The sequence below is a fragment of the Emys orbicularis genome, chromosome 8 (assembly GCF_028017835.1).
Source record: "Emys orbicularis isolate rEmyOrb1 chromosome 8, rEmyOrb1.hap1, whole genome shotgun sequence".
In the NCBI taxonomy this organism is placed as follows: Eukaryota; Metazoa; Chordata; order Testudines; family Emydidae; genus Emys; species Emys orbicularis.
This window is the reverse complement of record NC_088690.1, coordinates 84,832,101-84,857,386: the sequence shown is the minus strand read 5'-3', so window position 1 is coordinate 84,857,386 and position 25,286 is coordinate 84,832,101. Positions and strand designations below refer to the sequence as shown.

Genomic DNA, 25,286 nt, shown 5'->3' with positions numbered 1-25,286 from the left:
TTGAGAAATTAACCAGTAATAAGTCACTGGTATTTACCAAGGGTTCTGAACTCAAATATAAAGTTGCAGAACTACTAACTGTGGTATGTAACTTATCGCTTAAATCAGCCTCCGTACCAGATGGTTGGGGGGTAGCTAATGTAAGGTCGATTTTTTTAAATGGCTCCAGAGGCGATCCTGGCAATTACAGACCAGTAAGTCTAACTTCAGTACCAGGAAAATTGGTTAAAACTATAGTAAAGAACAAAATTAGCAGACACATGGATAAACACAATATGTTTTGGGGGAGAGTCAACATGGCTTTTGTAAGGGAAAATCATGCCTTACTGATCTATTAGCGGTCTTGGAGGGAGTTCACAAACATGTGGACAAGGGTGATCCAGTCGATATAGTGTACTTGGACTTTCAGAAATCCTTTGACAAGAATCCTCATCAAAGGGTTTTAGGTAAATTAAGCAGTCATAGGATAAGAGGGAAGGTCCTCTCATATATCAGTAACTGGTTAAAAGATATGCAACAAAGGATAGGAATAAATGATCAGTTGTCACAATGGAGAGAGGTAAATAGCAGGATCCCCAAGGTTCTGTACTGGGACCTGTGCTGTTCAACATATTCATACATTATCTGAAAAATGGGGTGGACAGTGAGGTGGCAAAATTAGCAGCTGATACAAAATTCCTCAATATAGTTAAGTCCAAAGCTGACTGCGAACAGTTACAAAGGGATCTCAGTAAACTAGGTAACTCAGCCACAAAATGGCAGATGAAAGTTAATGTTGGTAAGTGCAAAGCAATGCACATTGGAAAAAATCCCATCTATACATACAAAATGATGAGGTCTAAATTAACTGTTACCACTCAAGAAAGAAATCTTGGTGTCATTGTGAATAGTTCTCTAAAAACATCTGCGTCCTGTGCAGCGGAGTCAATTAAGTTAACCAAAAGGAACAATTAGGAAGGGAATAGATAGTAAAACAGGAAATATCATAATGCCACTATATAAATCCTTGGTACACCCACACCTTAAATGCTGCATGCAGTTCTGCTCACCCCATCTCAAAAAAGATATATTAGAATTGGAAAAGATGCAGAGAAGGGCAACAAAAATGACTACGGGTATGGAACAAGTTCCATACAAGGAGAGATTCAAAAGATAGAAACTTGTTCAGCTTAGAAAAGAGAAGACTAAAAGGGGGATATGATAGGGGTCTATAAAATCATGAATGGTCTGAAGAAAGGGAATACGGATGAATGGTCTGGAGAAAGTTCATTAACACAAGAACTAGTGGGTCACCCAGTGAAATTAATAGCAGTTTTAAAACAAACAAACAAACAAATATGAAGTACTTCTTCCCACAATGCACAGTCAACCTGTACCATGGTTTTTGTGAAGGTCAAAAGTATAACTGAATTTAAAAAAGAATTAGATAAGTTCATGGAGGATAGGCCCCTCAATGGCTATCACCCAAGATGGTCATGGACACCACCCCATGCTCTGGGTGTCCCTAAATCTCCAACTGCCAGAATCATCTGGCATTGGGCACTATCAGAGACAGGATACTGGGCTAGATGGACCATCAGTTTGACCCAGTATGGCCATTTTTATGTATTCAAGGTTGTTGATGCTTCTTGCTTGCCCTTTTCATCTCTCTCAGCTTGTGCAATGAAAGTCAACTAACCAGTTTAACTTTTGAGTCAGTTTCACTTTCACATCCTCACTCACTAGCACAATGTTTGTTTATGCTTAGTTTAGCTATTTCTTTATTTGTACAATGTATGGGAGAATTGTTTAGTGACTTCATTAGCTTTTCAGTATCGTATAGTTAAAAAAGCATTTAGTTATTTATTGTTATAAACTGATTTCAGTTTAGTTAAAAGATAAACACTAACCATACAGTAAATAACTGGTCAGTGCCTACATCTCTACTATGTGTCATTTGTATTTTTATGCCTCTCCTGTGGCTTTAACTATGCCCAGTGGGTGTAGGAATTGGATGGTTAAAAATAACAAATAAGAAATCGAAGTCATGCTCTGATTTCCATACTCCTTGGCACCTCATTCATTATTTGCTAGACGACACTGGGAATATCAGTAGCTCATTGAAGGAAACAGCACAAAATACAAAAACAATCTGATTATCATCCAAAAGCCAAATGAAACAGACTATTGCCTTGATTACCTTTGTGGTATTTCTATCCATTCCTTAGGTATTGCCATACCCTGTGCTCCTTTTGCATATTACCCGTTCTGTTTATTTCAGTTGTACTTTGGTTGAGATTTTAAACATAATTTTTAGAGGGACAGGTAGAAGTGGAAGTTCTTCAAATTAGGTGGCAGTTGTTGGGGTTTTTTTGTTTTTATTTTCCTCCCTGACATTAGTTGTAGCTGTGTTTAAATACAAAAGTTTGCACCCAATATTATAGCTCCATTACACTGCCAATTTAAATGCAATAATGATACTTTCATCCTGGAAGTGGGGGTAAACTCCGTCACCTGAGTGATTTAAAACTGGACTGTACAGCGCAAGGGGAATGATTGGGTGCCTGATCCAATGGTCATTAAGTCACTGGAAAGACTCCCATTGACTACAGAGGGCTTTCAATCAGGGCCCAGATGACCTAAGTAGTTTCTCCCATGTTGAAGTGATTTTATGGACCAAATAAATGCTTTACCATCGTGGGGTCACTAAGTGGGGAAAGGCCAGGGGAATCCATTCTGTCTCCCAGCAATCCCATGTCTTGTGGAGGAGGTAGAAGAGAAAGCCATGATTTGACTGTCTAGTAGACCGGGCACTGGACTGGGATTCGGAAAACCTAAGTTCAATTCCCAACTCCATCCACAGACACCCTGTGTGCACTTGGGCCTCAATTCTCCATCTGTAAGATACATATAATACTGCTTTATTTCATTGGGATGCTGTGAAGATCAAATCCATTGATCATTGTGAGCCACTCCAATACTATGGTGATGAGGGCCAATTAAGTGCCTGGATAGGTAGACAGAAAGATTTCCCTGCTTGTCCTTCGCTATTTCTTTCTACATGTCATCATCCCCCTTTTTCTCTGTTTAAAAAAATATGTGCTTATTATTGTAAAATTTTAGAAATTTGGAAAAAGAGCAAACAGATGAGTCTTGCCCATTTGGGAAGAGTTTTTCAGACTCTGACTTTCCCTCCACTCCACTCTCCTTCCTTCCCCTTCCAAGGTGTCTGGCTCTATCAGAACAGAGAGTGCTACTGATTAGAGATGGAATCAAGATTCAGATAGAAAATCCAAGTGAAGCAGTCAGCATGAATTTGGACTTTGACCTTCTATCCAGAGTGTGACAAACTATTTTCAGTTTCACTAAGTTTAAAACTAGTTCATGCCAAGAATAACTGTTATATTTATTTGTGTGTGTACACGTGCGCATACATGGTATTCTTTAATATCACTCAGCTGAAAGGGGTGTTTTTTGGCAGACATTCATCTAAAACTGGGTTGAAGTTTTCCCTTGAGTGCCTATATATAGCAAATAAATTTACTGAGCACCATCACTGCTTAGTTTAAATGGGCACTGAATCACTGATGATAATTTATCCCCAACATGGTTTTCACTGTATTTATAGCTTGAAAATAAGCACATAAATAACAGGGATGGTTTTGTTTACTGTTTATTATAATTCTGCAATGCAATCTGGATGAATTTCACCTGTCTGCAGGGTCACTGCATTATTTAAGTCCTATATTTGTCTTCAAAATAAGCTTAAGTGCTGCATAGATTTTGCACTGGCCCTCCACACAGAAATGAATTTCATTCACTGTGAATATAGGAAATCTAAATTATGACATTAACAATATTCTAATTAATTATTATATATCCCCATCTACTTTTGTCTCATTTATTAATAATGATAATTGTATGTATTATTTGTATTGCAGTATCTCCTAGTCGCCCCAGTTATAGACCAGGGCCTCATAGTGGAAGGTGCTGTAAAAACATATAACCAAGAGCTTACATTCTAAGTATCTCTTGTCTTTTGGACTGTAAGCTTTTTAGGGCTGGAATTCTCATTTTCTATAGCACCTACCACAGTGAGGCCCTGACCTGATTGGTGTCTAGGTGCTATTGCAATATAAATGTTTAATCATAATAGCATATAGGAAATAGGAAGAGTTAATTTCAAATGTTAAAGTTCTGTAGCTCTTTGTATTATTAGTGATGCTGGTGTTCTTAATTTTTTATTGTTGTATTTATTATTTATATTTCTGTAATAGCCCCTACTTTGTGTTATGTGCTTTTCAGAAAGGCAAAAAAAAATCAATTCCTGCTACAAGGAGCTCATAATCAATTATTTTGATAGAAAAGCTTCTATATGTTTTTTAGTATTTGTCTTAAGCAGGGCTTTGGAGCGGAGCCCGGAGCTGGAGCTCCAAGCAGCTCCAGACCCATGGAGCTGCAGGTTTTTGCCTGGAGCTGGAGCGGACCCGGAGCACAGCTCCAAAGCCCTGGAATTAGCTGGTCATGTTTTGATCCTAATTCCATAGATAGTGTATATCAGCCAGGTTTCTCTTGTTTGAAGTGCTGTGGTCATGTTTGTGTTGAAACTGGCCTAGGAAGTGTGACTAAAGCAATTCTAATTCATTACCAAGCAGTATGGGTATCTAGAGAATATAAAGTCCCTGGACAATGATATATTCGTAAAGTATTTATTAAATTACTGATTGGTGCAATTAAGAGTTACAAGATTGTTCTCAAGATTTACCTGATGATTCCCATAGGATTCAATGATCTGATACTACTTGCCAATGTAGATGTAGTACAAAAGTATCTTGCCAAGACATGGCCTTGTTGACTATGAGCAAGCTAAGTATATCTGATCCTTGTCCGAGCAATGAAGAGCAGAGGACTCAATGAAGTCCTCTAAGGAGCTTGCTGTGCCCATCTAATTTACTTGGGAGGCGCTTTAGAGACTTTGGTGGTGGTTGCCATGGAAAAACCTAAGATAGAAAGAAAGCGAAACCAGACATTAAGGATCAGTCTCACAATTCTGAAGTGATAAGATTATACAGAATTTTTTTTCATTGGCATTTTATAAAGCGTCACAGAATCTCAGCCTTGCGGAACACACAGTTTTTGGGTCATACTCTAATATCAAGCAGAGACATTCTGGTTTTGCTTTCTCTTTTTCTTTACCTCCCTCTCCCAGTGTTCTCCTTCCACTTACACATGTGTGTAAGTGTGTTTGTCTGTAATGAGGAGGAGGGATGTTTCAGTATGTTCCAAGATGTGCTTGATTTTAATCTCAAAATCCTCTCACTCTCATCTTGTTCCCCTTACAGCATTGATCCGTTATTTTGTCAAGAATGGTGAAACGTTTCTTGATATTATTAACTGTGAACTCCCCCTCCCCCGAAAACTCTCTTAAATAACATCTTAAGGCAATTCCCCCCGTGTGCACACGCTTACCCCTTCCCCCCCTTGTAACATTCCTATAGGCAAGCCGTGGACTGAAAGGGCATAAGACTGAGCTCCCGTCACACCCCCAGAGACAGTCTCTCCAAGTCATGTTGAGGTACGCTGCTGGAGAAGTGTGAGGAACTTGCACTGCTGTTGACCATGCTGTGCCCGTTCTTTGGATAAATAGGCCGTTAGATTCCAGGACTGTCAATCTGACACTTTGAACAGGCGCTATATCCTGAGTTTTTTAGCTTACTTTTTGACATTTTCCATTAAACGTTATAGAAAAGATAAGAAGGAATATTCTGCACACTAGGAATATCTCTACCTGTCTTCTCAATGATGACAGGCCCTTTCTCAGTACTATAGCTCTGCAGTCCCAATGCAGCGGTGAATTAGTTCTCAGGGCTAGATTTCTGGTATTCTTACTCTCGTTGAGAGGAACTTTAATCCTTCAGTAGCCTCACTAATTTCATTAGTACTGCTCAGGGAGTCATATGTTATTGAGTGTGAGTGAGAGTGGCAGATTCTGTGCAAGCTTTCGGTGCCTAATCACTTAGTGCTGGGAGCAATGCTTAATTCCACGAGCACTCACACTGAAGAAAGTACTATTACCTGTAGTGAATATTTGCAAGACTGGGACCTTGCTTTGTATCAGAGTCTTAACATTACTTCATTTGGCAGGGCTTGATTTTCATTCTTCAAGGCAGCTTGACAAAAAGCTTCAAGCCCTGCTAGCCATGTACAAATACTGAGGGTATGTCTGCACTGCAATCTGCATTGTGACCCGTGAACATGCCCAATCTTGCTTTGATCCAGCTAGCTCAAATAACAATAGCAGCACTGGCTGTTCAACCCCATCTAGGACCTTGACTATATACTTGAGTGGCTAGCCTGTGCTGCCATGGCTTGCCGCTATTGTTATTTGAGCTAGCTAGATCAAAGCTAGCTGAGATATGTCTACAAGTGCAGTCGCACCTCTGATCGCAGTTTAGACATGCCCTGAGTAACAGACTGATGGTATCGGCTTCAATCATTATGAAATTGCACAGTTAGGAAGTTTTTAAAAACAGGTATTTTAGACCCACATAAAAGTTTGTTGCACAAATATAGTTTAGATCTTTTTTAGGCCTTTTTTAGAAAGCTGATTATTTACTCTGTAGCTCATAATGGAGATGTTTTGGTCTATTGTGTAAACAGGCTCTTAGAACCACTTTTTGCCTAACAGACAATAATGGCTCTCCTGTCATGTAAGTATTTATTTGGAGATAATTTTTTAAGTCCCTTTTTGTACATTTTAGTAAAAGTCCAAAGTAGCCACTACCTGCCTATTCACTTCAACTTAAGCCATTTTTCATAGCTAAATACATCCATCATTTTAACAGCTTTTTAAAGAAAAAAATCATTGCCAAAAATAATTAGATCTCATTGTGGCCTAATTATGTGCTAGCTTTTTTTCTTTTTTCTTTTTTTAAATGGAAGCTGTTTTTTACGTTACTGGAACACAAAGTCTCTCTTTGGAAGGCCACAAATTGAATGAACTCTACAGTGGTGGCAAAGGGTTTCCTAGCAACATCATGCCTGCACTAGTGCTGCTTCCTTCACTCTTCAAGCTAAAAGCAAAGTCATGTCCATTAATTCCCAGCTGCAACTAAAACTTTTCAGAGATTTTGCTGGCTCCCTACTGTTCATGTTTTCATCTTGCTCATATGTTGTGGAGCAAACCTGCTACTGTGATGTGTTTATCTCTCTCTCCGGTTCCCCCACAAAAAGCAAACCCTGAGTATATATTCACAATTAATGTTCATTTTACATTTAAAACAAATCATTTGTCTTACAGCATGATGCTTCCCTTGATGCATTATCATTTTAGTCACTCAAACAACATGACAAGCCAAAGATAAAATAAAATGCCTTCAAAATATTTCATATAGTCCAGTATGCTGGTAACATTTTGCTGCTAAGATCTACAATACAAAAATAACCTTTCTTTCAAGCAAAGGAGGCATTGTGTAGTTTAAATACACAATAGCAGCATTGGAAGAAAACTCATAGGGCTTCTTAGTATCTGCTGATGATTTGTCTACGTAGAATGAGTTTAATGGTCTTAGCCCCATCCACAAAAGACAGGTAGCCACATCACAAAACGCACCATAGTTTACATCAGGGATCGGCAACCTTTGGCACGCGACTCACCAGGGTAAGCCCCCTGGCAGGCCGGGCCAGTTTGTTTACCTGCCGCGTCCGCAGGTTCGGCCAATTGCAGCTCCCACTGGCCACGGTTCGCCGCTCCAGGCCAATGGGGGCAGCAGGAAGCGGCGTGGGCCGAGGGATGTGCTGGCCGCCACTTACCCTGGCGAGCCGCGTGCCAAAGGTTGCCGATCCCTGGTTTACATTCTTATTGGCACTGAATGGGCATGGAGACTGAACTCCCATTTAACTGCTAGAAGTGATCAGGGTTCAAGCACAGTGGCGGGACAGTGTGTAGAAACTTTGACTGCTACCACCTGTAATGGATCTGGTCTGTGGATAAACACAGGACTTTAGTGTGAGAGCTCTCAAGCGAGGACCTTTCACAAGCTCTCTGTTCAAATAAAAGAAACATACAAAAACATGCAGATCTAAAGATGAATGATGCCAAGTACATTCCTCACTGTTTTCTAATATAAGGAACAGCCATGCTTTGCTAGGATAGTCAATTTTACTGTGCCCTTGTACTAATTTGGACATGGGAGTGGAATAATCCATTTATTAACAGTCACAGCTCCAGGTCAGTGTGGCAAATACAGAGAGACCTAACATATGCTGCTCCACACACATTCTCCCAGGAAGATCCAAGAGTACTGCTGCAGGCCAGGTGTCAAGGCTGGCCCCAGATTAAGAATACGGTTTGCCACAAGAAACAATCTACTAGCCCACTGCTATCCAGGATAAGGAAACCTTCCCTGATGCATTCTGTGGATGAGTTTGAAAGGTTCTTCTGAGATCAGTGTCTCCTGGGATTATTTGGACTATGGTTACAGAGAATTAAAATTAACATCGAAGCATGATTTGCTCTGCCAGATGAAACCATTGGTCCTTCAAATCCTCCTTCCAGTAATGGCCGGTATGTGATCCTCCAGAGGAAGGTGGGAGAGCCCCATGATGTACATAGCCTGGTCTGCAAAGCTGTATATAGGTGGAAACTTGCTGCCTGATTCCTGCAGCAATAAGATTAAATACCAGGAGCAATTACCCAGTGTTCTATGACAATTATGTAGACAGCATGATTAGGAGATTGGATTTCAAACCCTAGCGAGAGGGTTTGAAGCACAACGATCCTGTTTCTACTGTAGATCAGATCATTTTTTCGATCTCCACTTGTGGCAATTCTGTCCTCTCGCTCCTATTTATGCCACCTACCCCCAGTCTGTATGTAACGTCTGAGAGAGGTTTGTTGCCTGACTCTTCAGCTTTCTCAAATGAGGAGTTACTGGAATGGCTCAGATGTGGAGTAAATAGTGTAGTGAAGAACTATTGCCACCATGTGTGTATCAGGCCTTGAAGGCTTCCCCCCCTTCTTCCTTCCTCTCCATTCCCGTCAGTGGGAATTCTGTCTGTTTATTTTCAATAGGTATTCACGCCAGGTACAGTTCCACCTACTGTGACAGTTTCACCTATGGGAAGTAGCTTGACAAGTTAAGGTATCCCATTATCCATGAACATTTCGTTGATACACACAGGCAGCCTACCAGGTAGAATATTTCAATCCCAATTCAGCTCTACTAACAATAAATATGAGCACAGCTGAAGACAGTCACACTATATATCATTTTTGGGATATCCCTGCTAAGGTGTCTCTCAGGAAAATATAACATGCTAAATCCTGACATGAATAGGCTTTGTAATAATAAATAGCTAAGTCTTTTAAAGGTAGGAATTTAAACCTGACTTCTAAAGAGAGGTTTTCTGAAACAGTTTTGCTGGAGGTTCTTTATATTCCAACTTTATGTTAGGAGAAGCTCTGGAGGATTCTATAATACATTTAAAAGGCACAGGGCATGTTGCCATCTTTGTTTAAAAAAATTCTCCTATGTAGATATATATGGATGGAGGAGTTATTTTATATAAAATGAGGATTTGATCCTGTGTCAGCAGACTGTCAATTCTGTCCATAACAATTAAAAATTAACCCAAGATCTTAAAGTTTTGGGGGATCCAGTTACATATCACTTGAATGTGACACTTGAATGCACACTTTTTATGAAGGTGTGGGCTAAATATGAATTTCTTCCCTCCCTTTCCCCTCCCCACTCAGCACCAGTGAGGGTATTTATTTAGCCCACTAGCTGAAGCTGCTTTTTGTATGCACAGTGGTATTGTTTCACCTGCCTAGAGCATAGAATCTTAATGTGAATTAGTATTTCTAGTACTTATCTTCTTCATTTCTTCAACCAGATGGCTGCCCTGATTTGTGCAATGGCAATGGGAGATGCACGCTCGGTCAGAACAGCTGGCAGTGTGTCTGCCAGACCGGCTGGAGAGGGCCTGGATGCAATGTTGCCATGGAAACCTCCTGTGCTGATAACAAGGATAATGAGGGAGGTGAGCAAAAGTCTTCCCATTCCCAATCCCTAAAGAACAGAGGGTTATATGCACTTTCGTCATGAGTCACTTTACTACAGAAAGGCCCTCTCTCATACTATTGTCAATATTGTTGTTACATTTCCTTTGAAACAAATGAGATGGAGAAAGCTGTGTCCTTGTGGAAAGATGGTGTGACCTGAAAGGCCGCCTTTTGAAGACAGAGAACCAGATTCCGCCTTGATATAAACCCCATCGCAGACAGTGGAGTTTACATCAGTGATGAATATGGCCTAGAATCTTAGAACTCAATCCTGCCCTCAGATATGCAAGCTCATGCCACCTGGTGAATTGTAAAATCACTTACTATGCATATGTGCAGAAGTGTAATAGCTGATTTATCAGGATATTTAGCAACATTGATTCACCTTTGTACCAGAAGCCAAGGTCATGTCCTCATATGCAAAAACCACATAAGTCGTCATAGCTCACTGTGTCATATTTCACTGCCCACATGCAGAGCTGTAAAGGACTGGATCAGTTGTGCTGAACAAACCTATCTGTATCTACATCCGGAGGTCTTGATTCAGTTTTCACTCTGTCCTTACCCAGGCAAACTAACATTAAGTAAATTATGATTATGGACTTCAGGATTTGGTCCAACATGGTTTTCAAGGAGGGCTGCAGTACATCTTGTTTTCTGGAAACTTTCATTGTAGAAACTTTCATTGTACATCTTATAGAATTTAGAGCAGAGACGTTCCTAAAAGCTGTACAATGTGGAGGTCTAGTCTCCTGACAAATACATTGAGTCATCCATGGGAAAGGGGAGAAAAGACCTCTAACATCTGTAAAATGCTGAGATTTGTGGTGCAGCAGGTAGGCTAAATAAACAAGGATCCTCAGAAACTGTCTTGTTTTTCCTGAAGTAACTTTCTCATCTTGTTCCCTACACTTCTTTTGATTGCCAGCCATAGAAGCTTTTCAGCTCTCTCCTTTTCTTCCGACATTCATCAAAACCAAATATTTCATGTAGCTTCTTTTCTTCAGTCTACTACTTTTGGTTGGACCTCATTTATTTTAAAGAGCACATCTGTTGTGTACTGATGAAGTATTTCTTCTGGAGCAGTAGCTGCAGAGCATGTTTTGGTTGTGGTATTTCCCAAAACTTCAGGGAGACTCTTTATTCTTTGGATGATTGCTTCAGCAATGAAATTGCTTTTAAGATGAGTGTCCTATTCTTATATAATATTTAAGGCTTAAAGAAATTGTTTTAAACCCCCAAATCCAAAAAGGGGGGGGTTAGTTCAGTAATGTTAACCAAACACTGAACAGCATTTATAATCCCTTAGTTCCAGATCTTCTGAAGAGCTCAGGGTCAGATTTCCACGTGCTCAGTGCTGGGGAAAGATTTTCAAAATCACTTAACCCACAATGTGAAGACCTCTTTTGAAATCCTAGCCAGTAGAGCCAAATTCTGCACTCACATACCCAGATATGAACACCCTCAAATGTTGTTGTAAAAACTGGGATCTGAATCTCAACTTGGCAGCTGTTACCTTACTCTGTAAGGACCAAATCAACCTTATGGATCTGAACACTGCAAAACTTCGCAGTTCAGGGCTATCTCTAGTAAATAGCTCTTGCCATATGACCATACAGATAAAAATACCCACCTTATGTAATACTACTGTGTGACTTAACATAATAAAATTTAAAATGAACTAGTTTTTATGCCAACATTGATAACTATCAATGCAAAATTAGAAATTCTCCCCGAAACCAAAAGTGATTTTTGAAAGCAATGATAATAATAATGGAATAAGAGATTTTAAAAAATGAGTAGGGAGAATGATTTCATTGTCTTTGTTTATTTACTTGTTTAACCTAGGGTATATTACACATGTAAAACAGACATGCAGGCGGGGGAGGAAATCCTTGGTCTCTTGTGAGACCATTCAACTGATCACCCCAATTTAAGAATTACAAGCCTCAAAGACTTTGCTCACAGAGAGCAAATACTAGCCCATTAAAGTCAAAGAATATATAAAATGCATATGTGAAATGACAGGAATATAATATTAATCATCACTTGCAAGAAGTGTGATTGTTAGTTCATCTTAATCATAGCCAAAGGGGAAAGGGTGCAGACTGCCTCTACATGTGGGAAATGTATGAGACTTGCAGACCATCTGGCCTCTGAACACTCCCATGCACACTCAATCTATACAAATATTTTCTAGCATCGTATTTTCTTCATCTGTTCCATGTGTCTCCAGTTGTAATTGATTATAAATGCTCTATGTCATCTACTGTTAGCTGATGGAAATGTGCAAAGTGTTGTTTAAAAAGGAAGGATCTGCTTTTGTGTTCTCAAACACGATCTAGCCTGTATAGAAAAATCCTATAGAATAGATTTTAAAATTATAACCTTTCTATGTGTTTTTTTTACCATCTTGTAGAATGTAATAATTATTTCCCTTATATAGAATTTTATAGGATAGTTAAATGTATAAGGATATAAGTCTATTACATTCTGTTTGTATGTAGAATAATCTCTATAGAACCATATTACATTTCTGTAGAAGTCTATTATTATTATTTTTATTATAATTTATATGTTGCAGTAATGTTGTAAAAGTTCCAGCCAAGATCCAGGCACTGTTGCACTAGGCACTGAGACAGCAAGAGTCAATCCCTGTCACAAAGAGATTATAGTCCATATAGGCAAGAAATACAGAGGGTGGGAAAAAGCAATAGTATCCCCATTTTACAGATGGGGAACAGAGGGCTAGAAAGATTGAGATTATAATTATCAGAAGGACTCAGCACCCGCAACTGGGGCCAGAATTTTCCAAAGAATTTAGCTAGATTTTCAAAATTGCTCAGCACCGTGGGTGCTGGCTACTGTGCAGTTTTGAAATTCTGGCTGTTTCATTTAGTGCCTAACTGGATTCTTTGGGAAATCTGGTCCTGACTGCAAGTACTGAGCACTTTGGAAAGGCTAGCTGAGTATTTTTGAAAATCTGCACTACATGACCTGTCCAAGGTCACCTAGGGAGTTGATAGCAGAGCCAGGAATTGAACGTAGATCTCCTGAGTCCCAGTCCAGTGCCTTAACCAATAGATCATTCTTGCTCTCTATTGGGTTCATCCTTATTAAATTCTAGAGGATTTTTTCCTACAAAGACTTGAGGAGATCCATCCATCCATTCAGAATCCATCCACTTATCCACTTCTATCTGTGTTGTTATACAATGCTCATCATCCGATCACTAAGCCTCCTTCATACTAGGGTTACCATATTTGAACTTTCAAAAAAGAGGACTCCTTGGGGGGGGTAGCCCCTCCCCCTAGCCACTCCCTCCCACGTCCCGCCCCCTGACTGCCTCCCACAGAACCCCCAACCCATCCAACCCCCCCCCGCTCCTTGTCCCCTGATCGCCCCCTCCTGGGACCCCTGCCCCTAACCTCCCCCGGGACCCCACCCCCTATCTAAGCCTCCCTTATATTTGTCCCCGACTGCCCCCTCCTGAGACCCCCCCACCCTAACTGCCCCCCTAGGACCCCACTCCCTACCTGTCCCCTGACTGTTCTGACTCCTATCCACACCCCCACCCCCGCCAGATCCCCAGGACTCCCACGCCTATCCAACCACTGCCTGTCCCCTGACTGCCCCCCCCCGAACCCATCTAACCCTTCCTTTCCCCTGATTGCCCCAATCCCTCTCCACACCCCTGCCCCCTGACAGGCCCCCCCAGAACCCCTGACCCATCAACTCCCCCTGCTCCCTGTCCCTTGACTCGCCGCGCTCCCTGCCCCGCCCCACCCCAGCTCACCTCCGCTCCATCTCTGCCTGCTCCCCTGAGCGCGCAGCCACCCCGCTTCTCCGCCCCTCCCCCCCGGCTTGCCTTGAATCAGCTGTTCGTGCGGCAAGCCTGGGAGGGACGGGGCGAGAAGCGGAGCGGCGCGGCTGTGCGCTCAAGGCAGAGGCGGAGCGGAAGTGAGCTGGGGCGGGGAACGGTTCCCCTGCGCCCCCCCCCGGGTTACCTGCTGCGGGCAGCCCTCCCCGCTCCCTCCTGCCCCAGCTCACCTCCGCTCTACCACCTCCCCTGAGCGCTCTGCTTCTCCCCCCTCCCAGGCTTGCCGCGCAAAAGTCTGGGAGGGAGAGGGTGGAGGGGAAAAGCGGCATGCCCGGGGGAGGAGGCGGGGCCTGGGATTTGGGGAAGGGGTTGGAATGGGGGCTGGGAAGGGGCGGAGCCGGGAGTGGGGGGGTGCGAGCACCCACCGGCGCCGGCTAAAGTCGGTGCCTATGCCCCGCGCAGTGCTGCCGGCGTGCTGAAGCTGCAGGGGAGGGGGGAAGCGGGGGAGGAGCTTTTGCTGCCAGAGAGGCCCCAAGTGATCGGCTCAATCCGGCGCGGCTGCCCTGTCAGCCGCTTTTGGGTCTTTAAATAGCCGTCCGGGGGGAAATCCCAGACATTTTTAGCTTTTTACAAATTTCCCCCGGACGGCTATTTAAAGACCCAAAAGCTGGACATGTCCGGGGAAACCTGGACGTATGGTAACCCTACTTCACACACATGCACCCATTCATCTATCTATCCATCTAGCTGTTTATTTATAAGGCCTATATGCGAGCTCCCACAACTTTTTTACTATCCTGTACTCTCAACTCAATGTGACTACAAGTTTAAAGTAGTCTCGCTCCTGATCATCCTTCAACTTTTAAAAATGTGATCACACCAATCTGAGTTCTTGCCCAGTACTGGATTTACCATGGCGCCAAAGCGCCGGGCCCAAGCTCAGAAGGGGGCCCATAACACTCACTTCCTCCCCTCTCGCAGCGCTGCAGAAGTGGAGCCTCGGAGCACTGGGGTCACGCATGGGAGCTAAGAACCCAGGGGGCCCTGGGAGCTGTAGTTTCTTGGCCAGCTCCCTGCCTAGAGAGCCAGCCCTGTCCTGGAGCAGGGAATTTTCCCGGCATTCCCTTGGCCTCTATCAGCAGGAAAGTGAGGGGGAAAGAGTGGGGAAGCTGAGACCCCATGCGCTGCAGCTTGCTGTGAATGAAGAACAGGCTGCTAGAAGGGGGTGGCAGTGTGAATGGGGAACAAGTATGCCCAAGCAGTAGAAAGCTTTGGCCCAGATATCATCCTCAGAAGACTTCCCCAGACTGGATTAGGGATGCTGATGTGACCTCGCCTGGCAGCCCCCAAAGAAGGAACTGGGTAGAATGAATGGACAGTGCACCTCTGTATCTGAAGCCTAGCAAGGGAGGCATGTGGACCCCACCAGGAGAAGTTAAAATGAAAAGTAAGGCAGGAGAGGCTCTACTAGAGGACCTGGGCAACTTTAGGTACAGTACCAGGCATGCAGGAGGATGTCCACTTCTGAGCCATGGAAGCAGAAATTGACTTTTCCTTTCCAGATTTATCCAATATTCAGAAAGGGAATCTAGCATCTGCCTTCCAGATTTGAAGACCCTCAAAATTCAGGAGTGCTCAAGCTCAATTTGGGCAGCTCTTACTTCATTTCTCCCAAATCAAATATACTGATCCACTGTACTTTGCTGTAGAAAAAGTAGGATAAAATTGAGCAACACATGCTGGGGTCTTCCCAGTGCTAACTAGGACTGGAATTGCTATTTTCAACACCCATTGTTTAAAAAGAAGACAGTGATATTGCATTGGCAAATTCCCCACAGAAATGAAGAGTGGAAGAAAAGTATAACAAAGGCACCTCAACTTTTCCTCATTTATGTAGGACAGTCTTATAATATGGATCAGATATCCTCCAATCACACAAGCTGAAAATTGTTCCACTTGACTGCAGTTCTGTAACCATGCGGGAACCAGTCCTGTCTGTGTTCTGTGCACATCCAAAATTCCTACTGAATTCAGAAGTGCCTTGCTTTTGTAACCATAGTACCTGATATTTTCAGCTCTGGTAAGCTAAGCAGGTTTACATTTAGTAATTGGGCAGAAGGCCTCTCAGAAAAAGTTAGGTGCTGTAGGTGTTGCTTATTCACTAGGTAATGTGAGACCTTCCTGTTACAATAGTAAACCAGTGCAGCATAGAATGCACTTTGCTCCTAGAGTCTAGAATGGGGTCCTTTGATTCTATACACAGCCCATTAAAGACAATTAAAAGACTCCCACTTACTTCAACAGGCTTTGGACAGAACTGGTTATACACAGGGTAACTCCACTGTCTTCACAGAGTCCTGGTCCCACAGTGGAGGGGGGCCATGTGAGCTTGTTGCAGAGCTGCTGCTCAGGGATGGGAACCTCCTGACACTCCAGCCTCCAAAATCATTCAGGCTGCACTTTCTGCATGACTATGTGCTAGCTGAGGGGTGTGTGGGAATTGGTGGCCTCTGCTGCAGGTGCTAGGCATCTCAGGTACTTAAAGCCATGGCCTAGAGGAGGGACACGCCTAACTCCAGAGTCTGCCGCTGCCTAGGGCCAGCGCTGAGGATTTAGAAACCCTAGTGCCGCCATTGCAAGGTTCAAGCATGCTCAGCCTTGGAATTGCCACCTCTTCCTTGACTAGTAGCTGCAGCTATCTAAGGCTGGCCTCTGGCAATTGGCCCCATGGCTATAGCCAGAGAAGCTACAGGTGGCTCTCTGACTACTGGGGTCCATTAAGCTAGAAGCAGATAAAGAAACTGGAGTTAACCTCAAGGAACAGAGGTCACCTGTAGGAAAGGAATGTCAGGAGCAGGGGAAAGAGGAAGCAGATCAGGCTTGCAGGGGGAGAATAGCCCCAGCTGGCTAGGGAGCACGTCCAAGGTAGAAGGGAAACAAGCATGGGAAGAGGTGGTGGTGACCAAGTAGTAGACTCGCATGTAGATGGGAGCAGAGGGAGAAAGGCTGGTGACTTCAGGTTCCCAGGGGCTAAGTCCTCATTTTGGGGCAATGGTGTTTGCAAGTGGCTTGCTCAAATGGCAGGATGAGTGCTGAGGGAGGGATTTGTCAGAATTGATCAGGTATCTGCTGGCTGTGAAACTTTATTGAGCTGAGACCAGAACCCCGTACAGTGACTGGTGACATAGGGTGGTACTGGAGACATGGCTATAGAAGGTCTGAATGAGGAAGGAGATAAATCTATGGGGAGTTTCCCCTGATCACTGTGAAATTACTGCTCACTGTGGACACTGGTAAACCCACATGGATATACAGCTTAATGAGAAAAACTGGGGGCTGAGGGAACTGTGTATGGCAATGCATATAGTCATGCAGAGGTGTGTGATCAAAATGAAAAATGTCTCTGAGATTCAGTACCAGGTATACTATGGCACCAATGGCACTGCCACACCAGGCCCACACTCGGAGCCCACAACGACTACATGGGGGCCCACAAATATGTTTGGCGCCAGGGCCCACAAAAGGTTAATCCGGCCCTGTCCCTGCCTATTAAATGTTTCTCATGCAAGCTTGGTGCTTTTAATATAACACATTTTGTGTAATCTACAGGATTATTTAGTGATTTTTCTGTGGGTTTTTCTTCTATGTCCAATGCCTGATGATTTCTCTCAGTACATGTGTTCCTTTTATTTTGTTTTCTTATGTCTAACTTCTAGAATTAGGTATAGCCAGCTGCTCATGAGAAAGATATGAAACTATAATGCACCTGGCTTGCTGTAGAATGGCTATTAGATAGGTCCACATCCTTACCTAGGCTGGATTTCCTTGTCACATCTAAAGTTGTTGGGCCAAATCTACATCTCACTGATGTCAGTAGGAGTTTTGCCAATGGCTCCATTGGGACCAGAATTTTTCCCTTTGTTTTATAATCTATTTAAGTCATAATATGAGCTCTAATTTTTTTCCAAGAAGGAGAAAAATCAAACTACAAAAGATTATACCTGATGTTTCCCTAAACTTTTTGAGACTAAATTCAGTTGTCCGTGAAGCGTGTTATTCCCAGAAGTTGCACATTGGTCCTTGTCTCATTGGGAGTTGTGCATGATTGTTGCTGGTTTACTGCCATATCCTGCAATCAGTATGGGAATTCTGTGGCCCTTAATCACACAAGTGCAGCAGGGATCCAGGGAGGGTCTAAGTCTCTCAGCAGTATTTCTTTTCAAGGACTCTAAGTGCTTTCCTACAGACTCCAAGTGTAGGAAATATTGGGAAATATTGGGAAATATTTCTATTTTTATTCTGACTAGTCATGGATCAAGTTCAGATATGTGCTTAATCAGGTGTTTACTCTGATCCTGTTCAGATCTGCAGTGATGCTCAGATAGCTTTGTCAAAGAAGTTTCAAAGGCAGGGTTTTGTTTTGTTTTTTTAAAGGAAGAAGCCTGTTAACAGATAGGATTTTCCTGGGACCAACTCCCTTTTTTAAATCTTTTTAAATTGTGGTACTTTGGGGTATCTTAAAAAAAAGATGTTTGAAGTCCATTAAAACACTCATTGTGGCCACTTTTAAATCTAATCCTCTTCTTAATCAAGCCCCGAGTAGTTTAATAGTTATTAAGCATCTTTTGTGGGGGAATTATAGTTATTCAAGATTATATGTAAGAAGTTTAGGTATTAGAAACAAAATTTCAGGGATAGCAGAAGCATACATTTATTTTTAAATTAATTTTTCTTTTGTACTTCCTCTGTTCTGTGAGCAGTTGGAATGTATGTGAGCCCATTCAATGGTGTCTTTCCTCTTCAATTTTTTAAACTTCTGATAATTAGGATCCTTCTAAATTCTGAAGTGGTTATAGTGTATCAATACAGTCTACATGAACTGTGTATGTCTTGCCAGAGAGCACCTGGAACAGGGATCGGCAACCTTTGGCACGCGGCCCGCCACGGTAAGCAACCTTTGGCACGCAGCCCACCAGGGTAAGCCCCCTGGCGGGCCAGGCCAGTTTGTTTACCTGCCACATCCGCAGGTTCGGCTGATCGCGGCTCCCACTGGCCGCGGTTTGCCACTCCTGGCCAATGGGGGCTGCAGGAAGCGGTGCGGACCAGTGGGAGCCACAATCGGCCGAACCTGCGGACGCGGCAGGTAAACAAACCGGCCCAGCCCGCCGGGGGCTTACCCTGGCAGGCCTCGTGCCAAAGGTTGCCGATCCCTGACCTAGAAGCAAAATTGTCAGTGTAGTGGAAGGCAAAACTCACCCTCTTTCTCCAAAGCAACTACCCCTCTACCCCGATATAACGCTGTCCTCGGGAGCCAAAAAATCTTACTGTGTTATATCGAACTTGCTTTGATCCACCGGAGCGCGCAGCCCCGCCCCCTCCCCCCCCCCCCAGAGCACTGCTTTACCGCATTATATCCGAATTCGTGTTATATCGGGTCACATTATATCGGGTTAGAGGTGTAGTTCCCAATATAAGACAAGCTAAGGTAGCCTTGTCAAAATGCAGGCAGGTGAAGTGTTGTTAACTTTCTTGATATGCATTACCCTTACCACAAAATGCTACAACCTCCTCTCATTTTCTAGATCAAGACTTTCCACAATAAGGCATTCTCTGAAACAAGTAGTGAAACCATTAGTAGAAAACAGTGCCCATTTTCATCCTAGAATCTGGCATTTCAAATATCGAGACAAAATTATTTTCTGTGTATGTTTCTACATTTATTCATGCTGGGTGAAATTAACCTTTGTTTTAGGGGACTCAAGTGGTGCAGAGGCCATGAGTGAAGTGGAAAATTTGTCCATCATTCTGCCAAAATTAATTTTTGTTTTTTGGCACCAATTTTCTGCAGGAATTAGTCCAAGCCCACAAAACAGTCACTGAGTGCTTTCCTGGGACTTGCATGGAAGCAGCATTGAGCATTGTTTAGTGGTTATATCGGGGGACTGGGAGTCAGGACTTCTGGTTTCTGTTCCCAGCCTTGCTGCTGACTTGCTTTGGATATGTCAACACAACATTTTGGAGGAAGCTCAAGCCCATATTGACAGACTTGGGGAAGCAGAGCTCATGCTAGTGCTCTAAAAATAGCTGTGTAGACATTCATACTACTTTGAAGTTGTAGTTCAGGCCCCACCCTGCTCCATTGGCTTCAGAGCCCAAGCTCCAGCCCGAGCTGCAACTTCAAAGTGCTGTCTGCACAGCTGTTTTTAGAGCACTAGCGCAAGCCCTGCTAGCCCAACTCTGTCGACCCAGACTGGGAGGCTTGCTCCCAGGGACTCTAAAGCACGGTGTTGCAACAGCTAGCAGAGCATTCTTGTCTGTCTTCTTTTGCTTTGTGGTACTTCCCAAACTCTCCAGAGACCATTCACATTTTTGATTTTACTCCTTGTAAACTCCAGGCATTATATGAACTCCTGAGGATTTAGGCACCCAAGTTTGAAAGTGCTGGCCTTAGCATAGTTTCCCTGTTTGTAAGAGGAGGATAATAATGTGTATGTACAGGAAGACAGTGAGGATTATTTTGCTAATGTTTGTAAAGTGTTGTAAAATTCAAAACCTTGTGTAAGTACAAAATACTGTAACAGCTCTTTAGCCTCCGTGTTGTTTCAGTCACTTCTGTGCTGGTTTGTTGTTTCTGGGTTTGTTGGGATTTTTTTTTATTATGATTATTATTTGGTGCCCATAAAATGCTGAACAAATAAATAGCAAATGTTGTATGAAAAGTGCTCTCAAATATTAAATATCCACTAATGCCTGGGTGAGAAAATGGATATGTTTTCATTGTGCTCTGCTCTCTGTAGTCTGCAAGTGTCCCAGTGCAGTTGGCAGGGGTCAGTGGAGCAATGAGGGTCAAGTTAGCTTTGAGGCCCATCATGATTGCTGACTGTCCACTAAACTCCAAAATCTTTGGTATCACACAGCCTTGTAAGTGAGAACTCTCTCCCAGTCTGAGCCAAAATCAGCTCTTACTTTTTCCAGAGGTTCTCTCCTTCCCAGGGCTGCTCTCCCCAAGATCTTCTCTTCTCTCCCCTTCCCCTAAACTGCTCCTACCTGGATCTGCATTCTTGCCTTTAGTCTTCTTTTTTGTCGTATTGCTTGCAGACGTCTAACACTGCTTTGTATGTCTAAGCCCGCCAGAGCTTTTCTTCTGTGATGCCAAATTGTGGTTGCCCTGAGTGGGTGAGCAAGATGGGTGAGAATAGAGGTAGCGCCTTTCCTCCTCTGCACCCATGCAAGAAGCGGCCACAATGCTTGTATTCCCTGCACTTGGCGCTGGGTGGAAGGGTATCTAGCACTGCTAGCTATACTCCATTTCTAGCAAGGGGGATCACCTCTCACCAGGGGAGAGGAATGCTAAGGAGAGCATACTAAACATGGTCCACAGCTGTAGAAAGTGCTGCTTTACAGTGGGCTCCCATTTCCACCACCATCCCCAGCCTCCTAGGGGCATTATGCCAGCATAACAGTTCCCTCAACCACAACTTACGTGCTACGTTCTAGGCTATGCCTCCAATATTTGGCTGTCTCTTGGAGCCATATTTTAACCCTTAACTTTCTATATCCTTTTATATTTATTTTACTCCTTTTTATAGCTCTTACTGCCAAGGTACTTAACCGCTGCCATTGCAGAGAGGAAAAACAAAATGGACAAAATAAAGTCAATGAATCAAATCCAAAGCAAAATATTATAGGAGTGAGAAGAGGGGCTTACATAAAGCGTCAGAGGTGGCTAGATTCTGTCTCTGACCGGCTGGTTCCAAATGAGGGAATCACCCCAACTTGTTGCCTTCTGCTGCCTTCTTTACAAACTGAGCTTCTGCATCCACTAGACGTTTGTTCTAAATTTGCTTTGGATTGGAATAAGGGTGCAGAGAATAGGAGTAATCAGGTAAACCCCAAAACTGACTGTCCCCTACCACTGGTTATATTTCCTCACAGAACACACTTCATCCAAAAGCTTAATTCTCCAAAGGCATTGGGGAAAAAAACCCCAAATCACAACAGATGGAGTATAAATGTTAAGTGGAATAGAATAGAATTGAATCCACACTGTTTGCTGGACAAACCAGGAGTTTTTTCTTCTACTTTTCTTTTATAAATCCCTTTCCAGGGTAGTTCTAGTTTAGTGACTCAGGGCGAACTTCTGCCCCTGGATACATGCATACACCATTCCAGTGGGCTTCGCAGAGAGTTGTGCACTTCTCATAAGGCATATTTTGTCCTTCGATATGTTACTGTACAGCTGTAACACTCACTATGAAACGCAGTCAGTGCTAATTCTGCTTGGCACAATAGACTAAAGATAGTGAACAAGAGAAAGTGAGTTATCTGCTCCAGTGTGAGGTTTTCTTCAGTTCAAGGATGAAATGAATTTCTGGAACAATACAATGTTCTGGGCAATGTATTTGACCTATTGAAAGGTTGTGTATTTGAGTTTGCTTAGAAAACGTCATTTCTGAAATTAAAGAAAGAAAGAAAGAAAGAAACTTGCCCTGCTGAAATAAGCATTTGGACAAGCTTTGCTTTTAGAGAACTATGAATCCTGTGATTTGATACTGCATCAGGCTCGTGACATTTAAGATAATACAAGTATTTCACAGCACAAAAGCAAATCATGTAATTTAGCTTGCCTCAACAAGCATTGCCTCAGCAGGGGTCTCTAATTCAGCACAGACAAAAGATTTTATGAGGTTCTCAATACAAATACCCACAATACTCTGGGAACAGAAAGACTCCCCAGAGTCAATACAGTGGACATAGCGTACATAGTCATCTTTAGACTATCTGATGTACTGAATACTTGAAATCTGTTATTGATAGTTTTGGGGGAGAAATATTGTGCAAACTTTTAATAAACTTCAGTGTGGCATCTCTGTCAAAGCTGGCTTTTAAAAAAGTTTAGCAAGAGCCAGTGAATCTGTGTGTGCGCATTTGTGTGTGTGTGTTTAAACTTAATAAAGTGACTCGGGCATGTGGCATCTTCAAAGCATCTTTCTAAACATTAACTAACTGATCCTCACAATAGCCCTGTGGGGTAGATAACTATGTAATATTATACTCATGCAAGTGATGGGGGAAACCAACGCAGGGAAATTAATGCCTACAGGTGCCAAAGCTTGCACAGGTACAGTACCCCTTGGGTGTCCAGGCACAAGTTGCAGTTGAGTGCACATGTTTTTTTTTAAAGATTGGCTTTGGTTATAGCCAAGTTTATGAGCTCTCTGGGTCTCCTGTGCTCCAAGAGGGTGTGGGTTTGGAGTGTTAATTTCGGGGTGAGAGCTCAACATGTCTTCCAGGGTTCTCAGACATGACCCAGGTGCTGTGGACATAGTTGGGTCAGAAGCATGATTAAGTTAGAGGGCACAAGTTAAAAAGTATTCAGGTAGTACCTCCCCAGCCTTCTCTTCCTCCCTCCACCTTTTGCTCCTTGTCACAATAATAGACATCTGAGTGCATGAACCGTGTGAATCTATTGCCATCATCAGAACTAAAATCCTCAAAGTAGGCAAAGAAGGTGTAGCTCAGTGGCCCCACCTGCTACACACTGACCAGCAGAGCTAACCGCTTGCTGGGGGAGCTTTTCCTGCACTCCAAGAAACATTGCACCTGGAGGGGCTCTTCTTGGGGCCATACTGCTCCTTACCATAGGTTATGGCTTATACTCTTCTGAAATATAGCCTGTCCTCTGAGTTAGGTTTACAGTTCTCAGAGCATTCTGACTTGCCCATAGCAGGCCTTTGTCAGGGCTTAAAATGGAATCATATAAATCCATGTAATTGTATACAAACATTTCTTCAGCTTGGTTAACCACCAGCTAATGAGGGAAATGTCAGTCTGTAAAAGTTTGACATGTATTAACATCAAGGATGGTGAGGAATTATTTAGCACGATTCATGCGTATATAATTAGTAGTAACAGGTTCTTGTTATGAAAGTGAACATTTAGGCTGAATCTGAAGGTAAAACTTCTTGAAAGTGAGAAGTATAAGTCTGTGGACTAGTCTCCCTGGGGAGAGAGTCACACTATTCCATGGGACTTACGCCAGAAAAATATACTGTAGGAAATAATCCTGCATTGCCAGGGAAAAGGACATGTTTTTTGATAATCTGACAGGTCTTTTCCATCTCTCATTATAATAGCCCCATTCACTTTGGCATATTGATGCTTCACAAATTATTACAAACTACATAATTTTCCCTTACAGTTCTCAAAGAGACTTCTGCCTTCAGGACTCTTAGTAACGGCATCCTTCTCTCCCTAACCTTTTTTAGAAATATTTAGCAAAACACCCTAACTGAAGAAATCCTCCTGGGACTTTACTCTGAAGGTCACCAAACCCTGGCTTGGGTGAACTCTTAGAATGATTGCTTTGTGAAAAGAGTTCACCAATAGGTGTTGTGATATTTTTGTCTTATCATTTTCCTGTGTGAGTTCATTTGAGAGTGTAGTGATTGTCTGGTTTCCCCCACATAGTTGCTATTGGGGCATTTAGTGCACTGGATGAGGGTACGCCACGTGCTATGATAAGCATGTGTAGGACCCATGAAGGTAGGTGTGGTGGTCTGAGGGTTTCTTGTATATAGTTGTCTGTAGGGTACCATGGTTGAAGTTGATTGTGGTGTCCAGGAAGTTGATGCTGGTGTCGGAGTGTTCCAGACAGAGTTTAATGGACAGGTGGTGGATGCTGAAGTTCAACAACCAATGCATGTTCATTAAATATTCTCTGGAACACTCCCACCATCTTCCCTCCGGACTCCTCAGCCTTCTAAAAAGGCATTTTGTTGGATCAAGAGCCAACCAGTTGTTCTGTCACCACCTTCACCCCTGTTTGGCAGTCCCTAGCCCATTTCCTTCTATGATGGAAGACCTTAACCTTGGACAAATGGATCTTGGACATTATTTCTACTGACTATTCCATTGAGTTCCTGACCACGCCACCTCCCAATGCACACACCCCCTCCCCGCAATCCTCCTTCAGAGACCCCTCTCACAAGAGGATTCTCATACTGGAAGTGAACTCCTTGATCCAGCTAGGAGCCATATAGTCTGTACTTCCTGAATACAGAGGGAAGGGATTTTACACCAGCTACTTCCTACTTCAGAAGAAGACGGGGGGTGGGGGTTGGAGGCCAATCCTAGACTTCTCATAATTGAATGTCTTATTTGTCACACAAGATTCAGAATGGTTACACTGGCTGTCATAATCCCATCACTGAATGAACAACTGGTTTGTGGCTCTCGATCTGAAAGATGTACATTTCCCACATCAATATACACTTGGCCCAAGGTAGATTTCTGCCCTTTACAGTGAGCACAGACCACTTCCAGTACTAGATACTCGCCTTTGGGCTATCAACAGGCCCTGGGGTTGGGGTATTTTCAAAAATTCATAGCAATGGTGGCAGCCCAATTCTGCAAGCTTGG

General features: G+C 43.0%; 1 protein-coding gene across 12 annotated transcripts in view; it reads left to right on the top strand.

The window, feature by feature from the left end:
- The window catches only part of TENM2 (teneurin transmembrane protein 2), an 812,220-nt gene that overhangs the window by 722,936 nt on the left and 63,998 nt on the right, over nucleotides 1–25,286 (top strand). For all 12 annotated transcript variants that reach the window (XM_065409745.1, XM_065409744.1, XM_065409743.1 and 9 more), the window contains one exon: nucleotides 9,877–10,023. In XM_065409745.1, coding sequence (XP_065265817.1) covers nucleotides 9,877–10,023 — 147 coding nt within the window. The remainder of the gene's footprint in view (nucleotides 1–9,876; nucleotides 10,024–25,286) is intronic.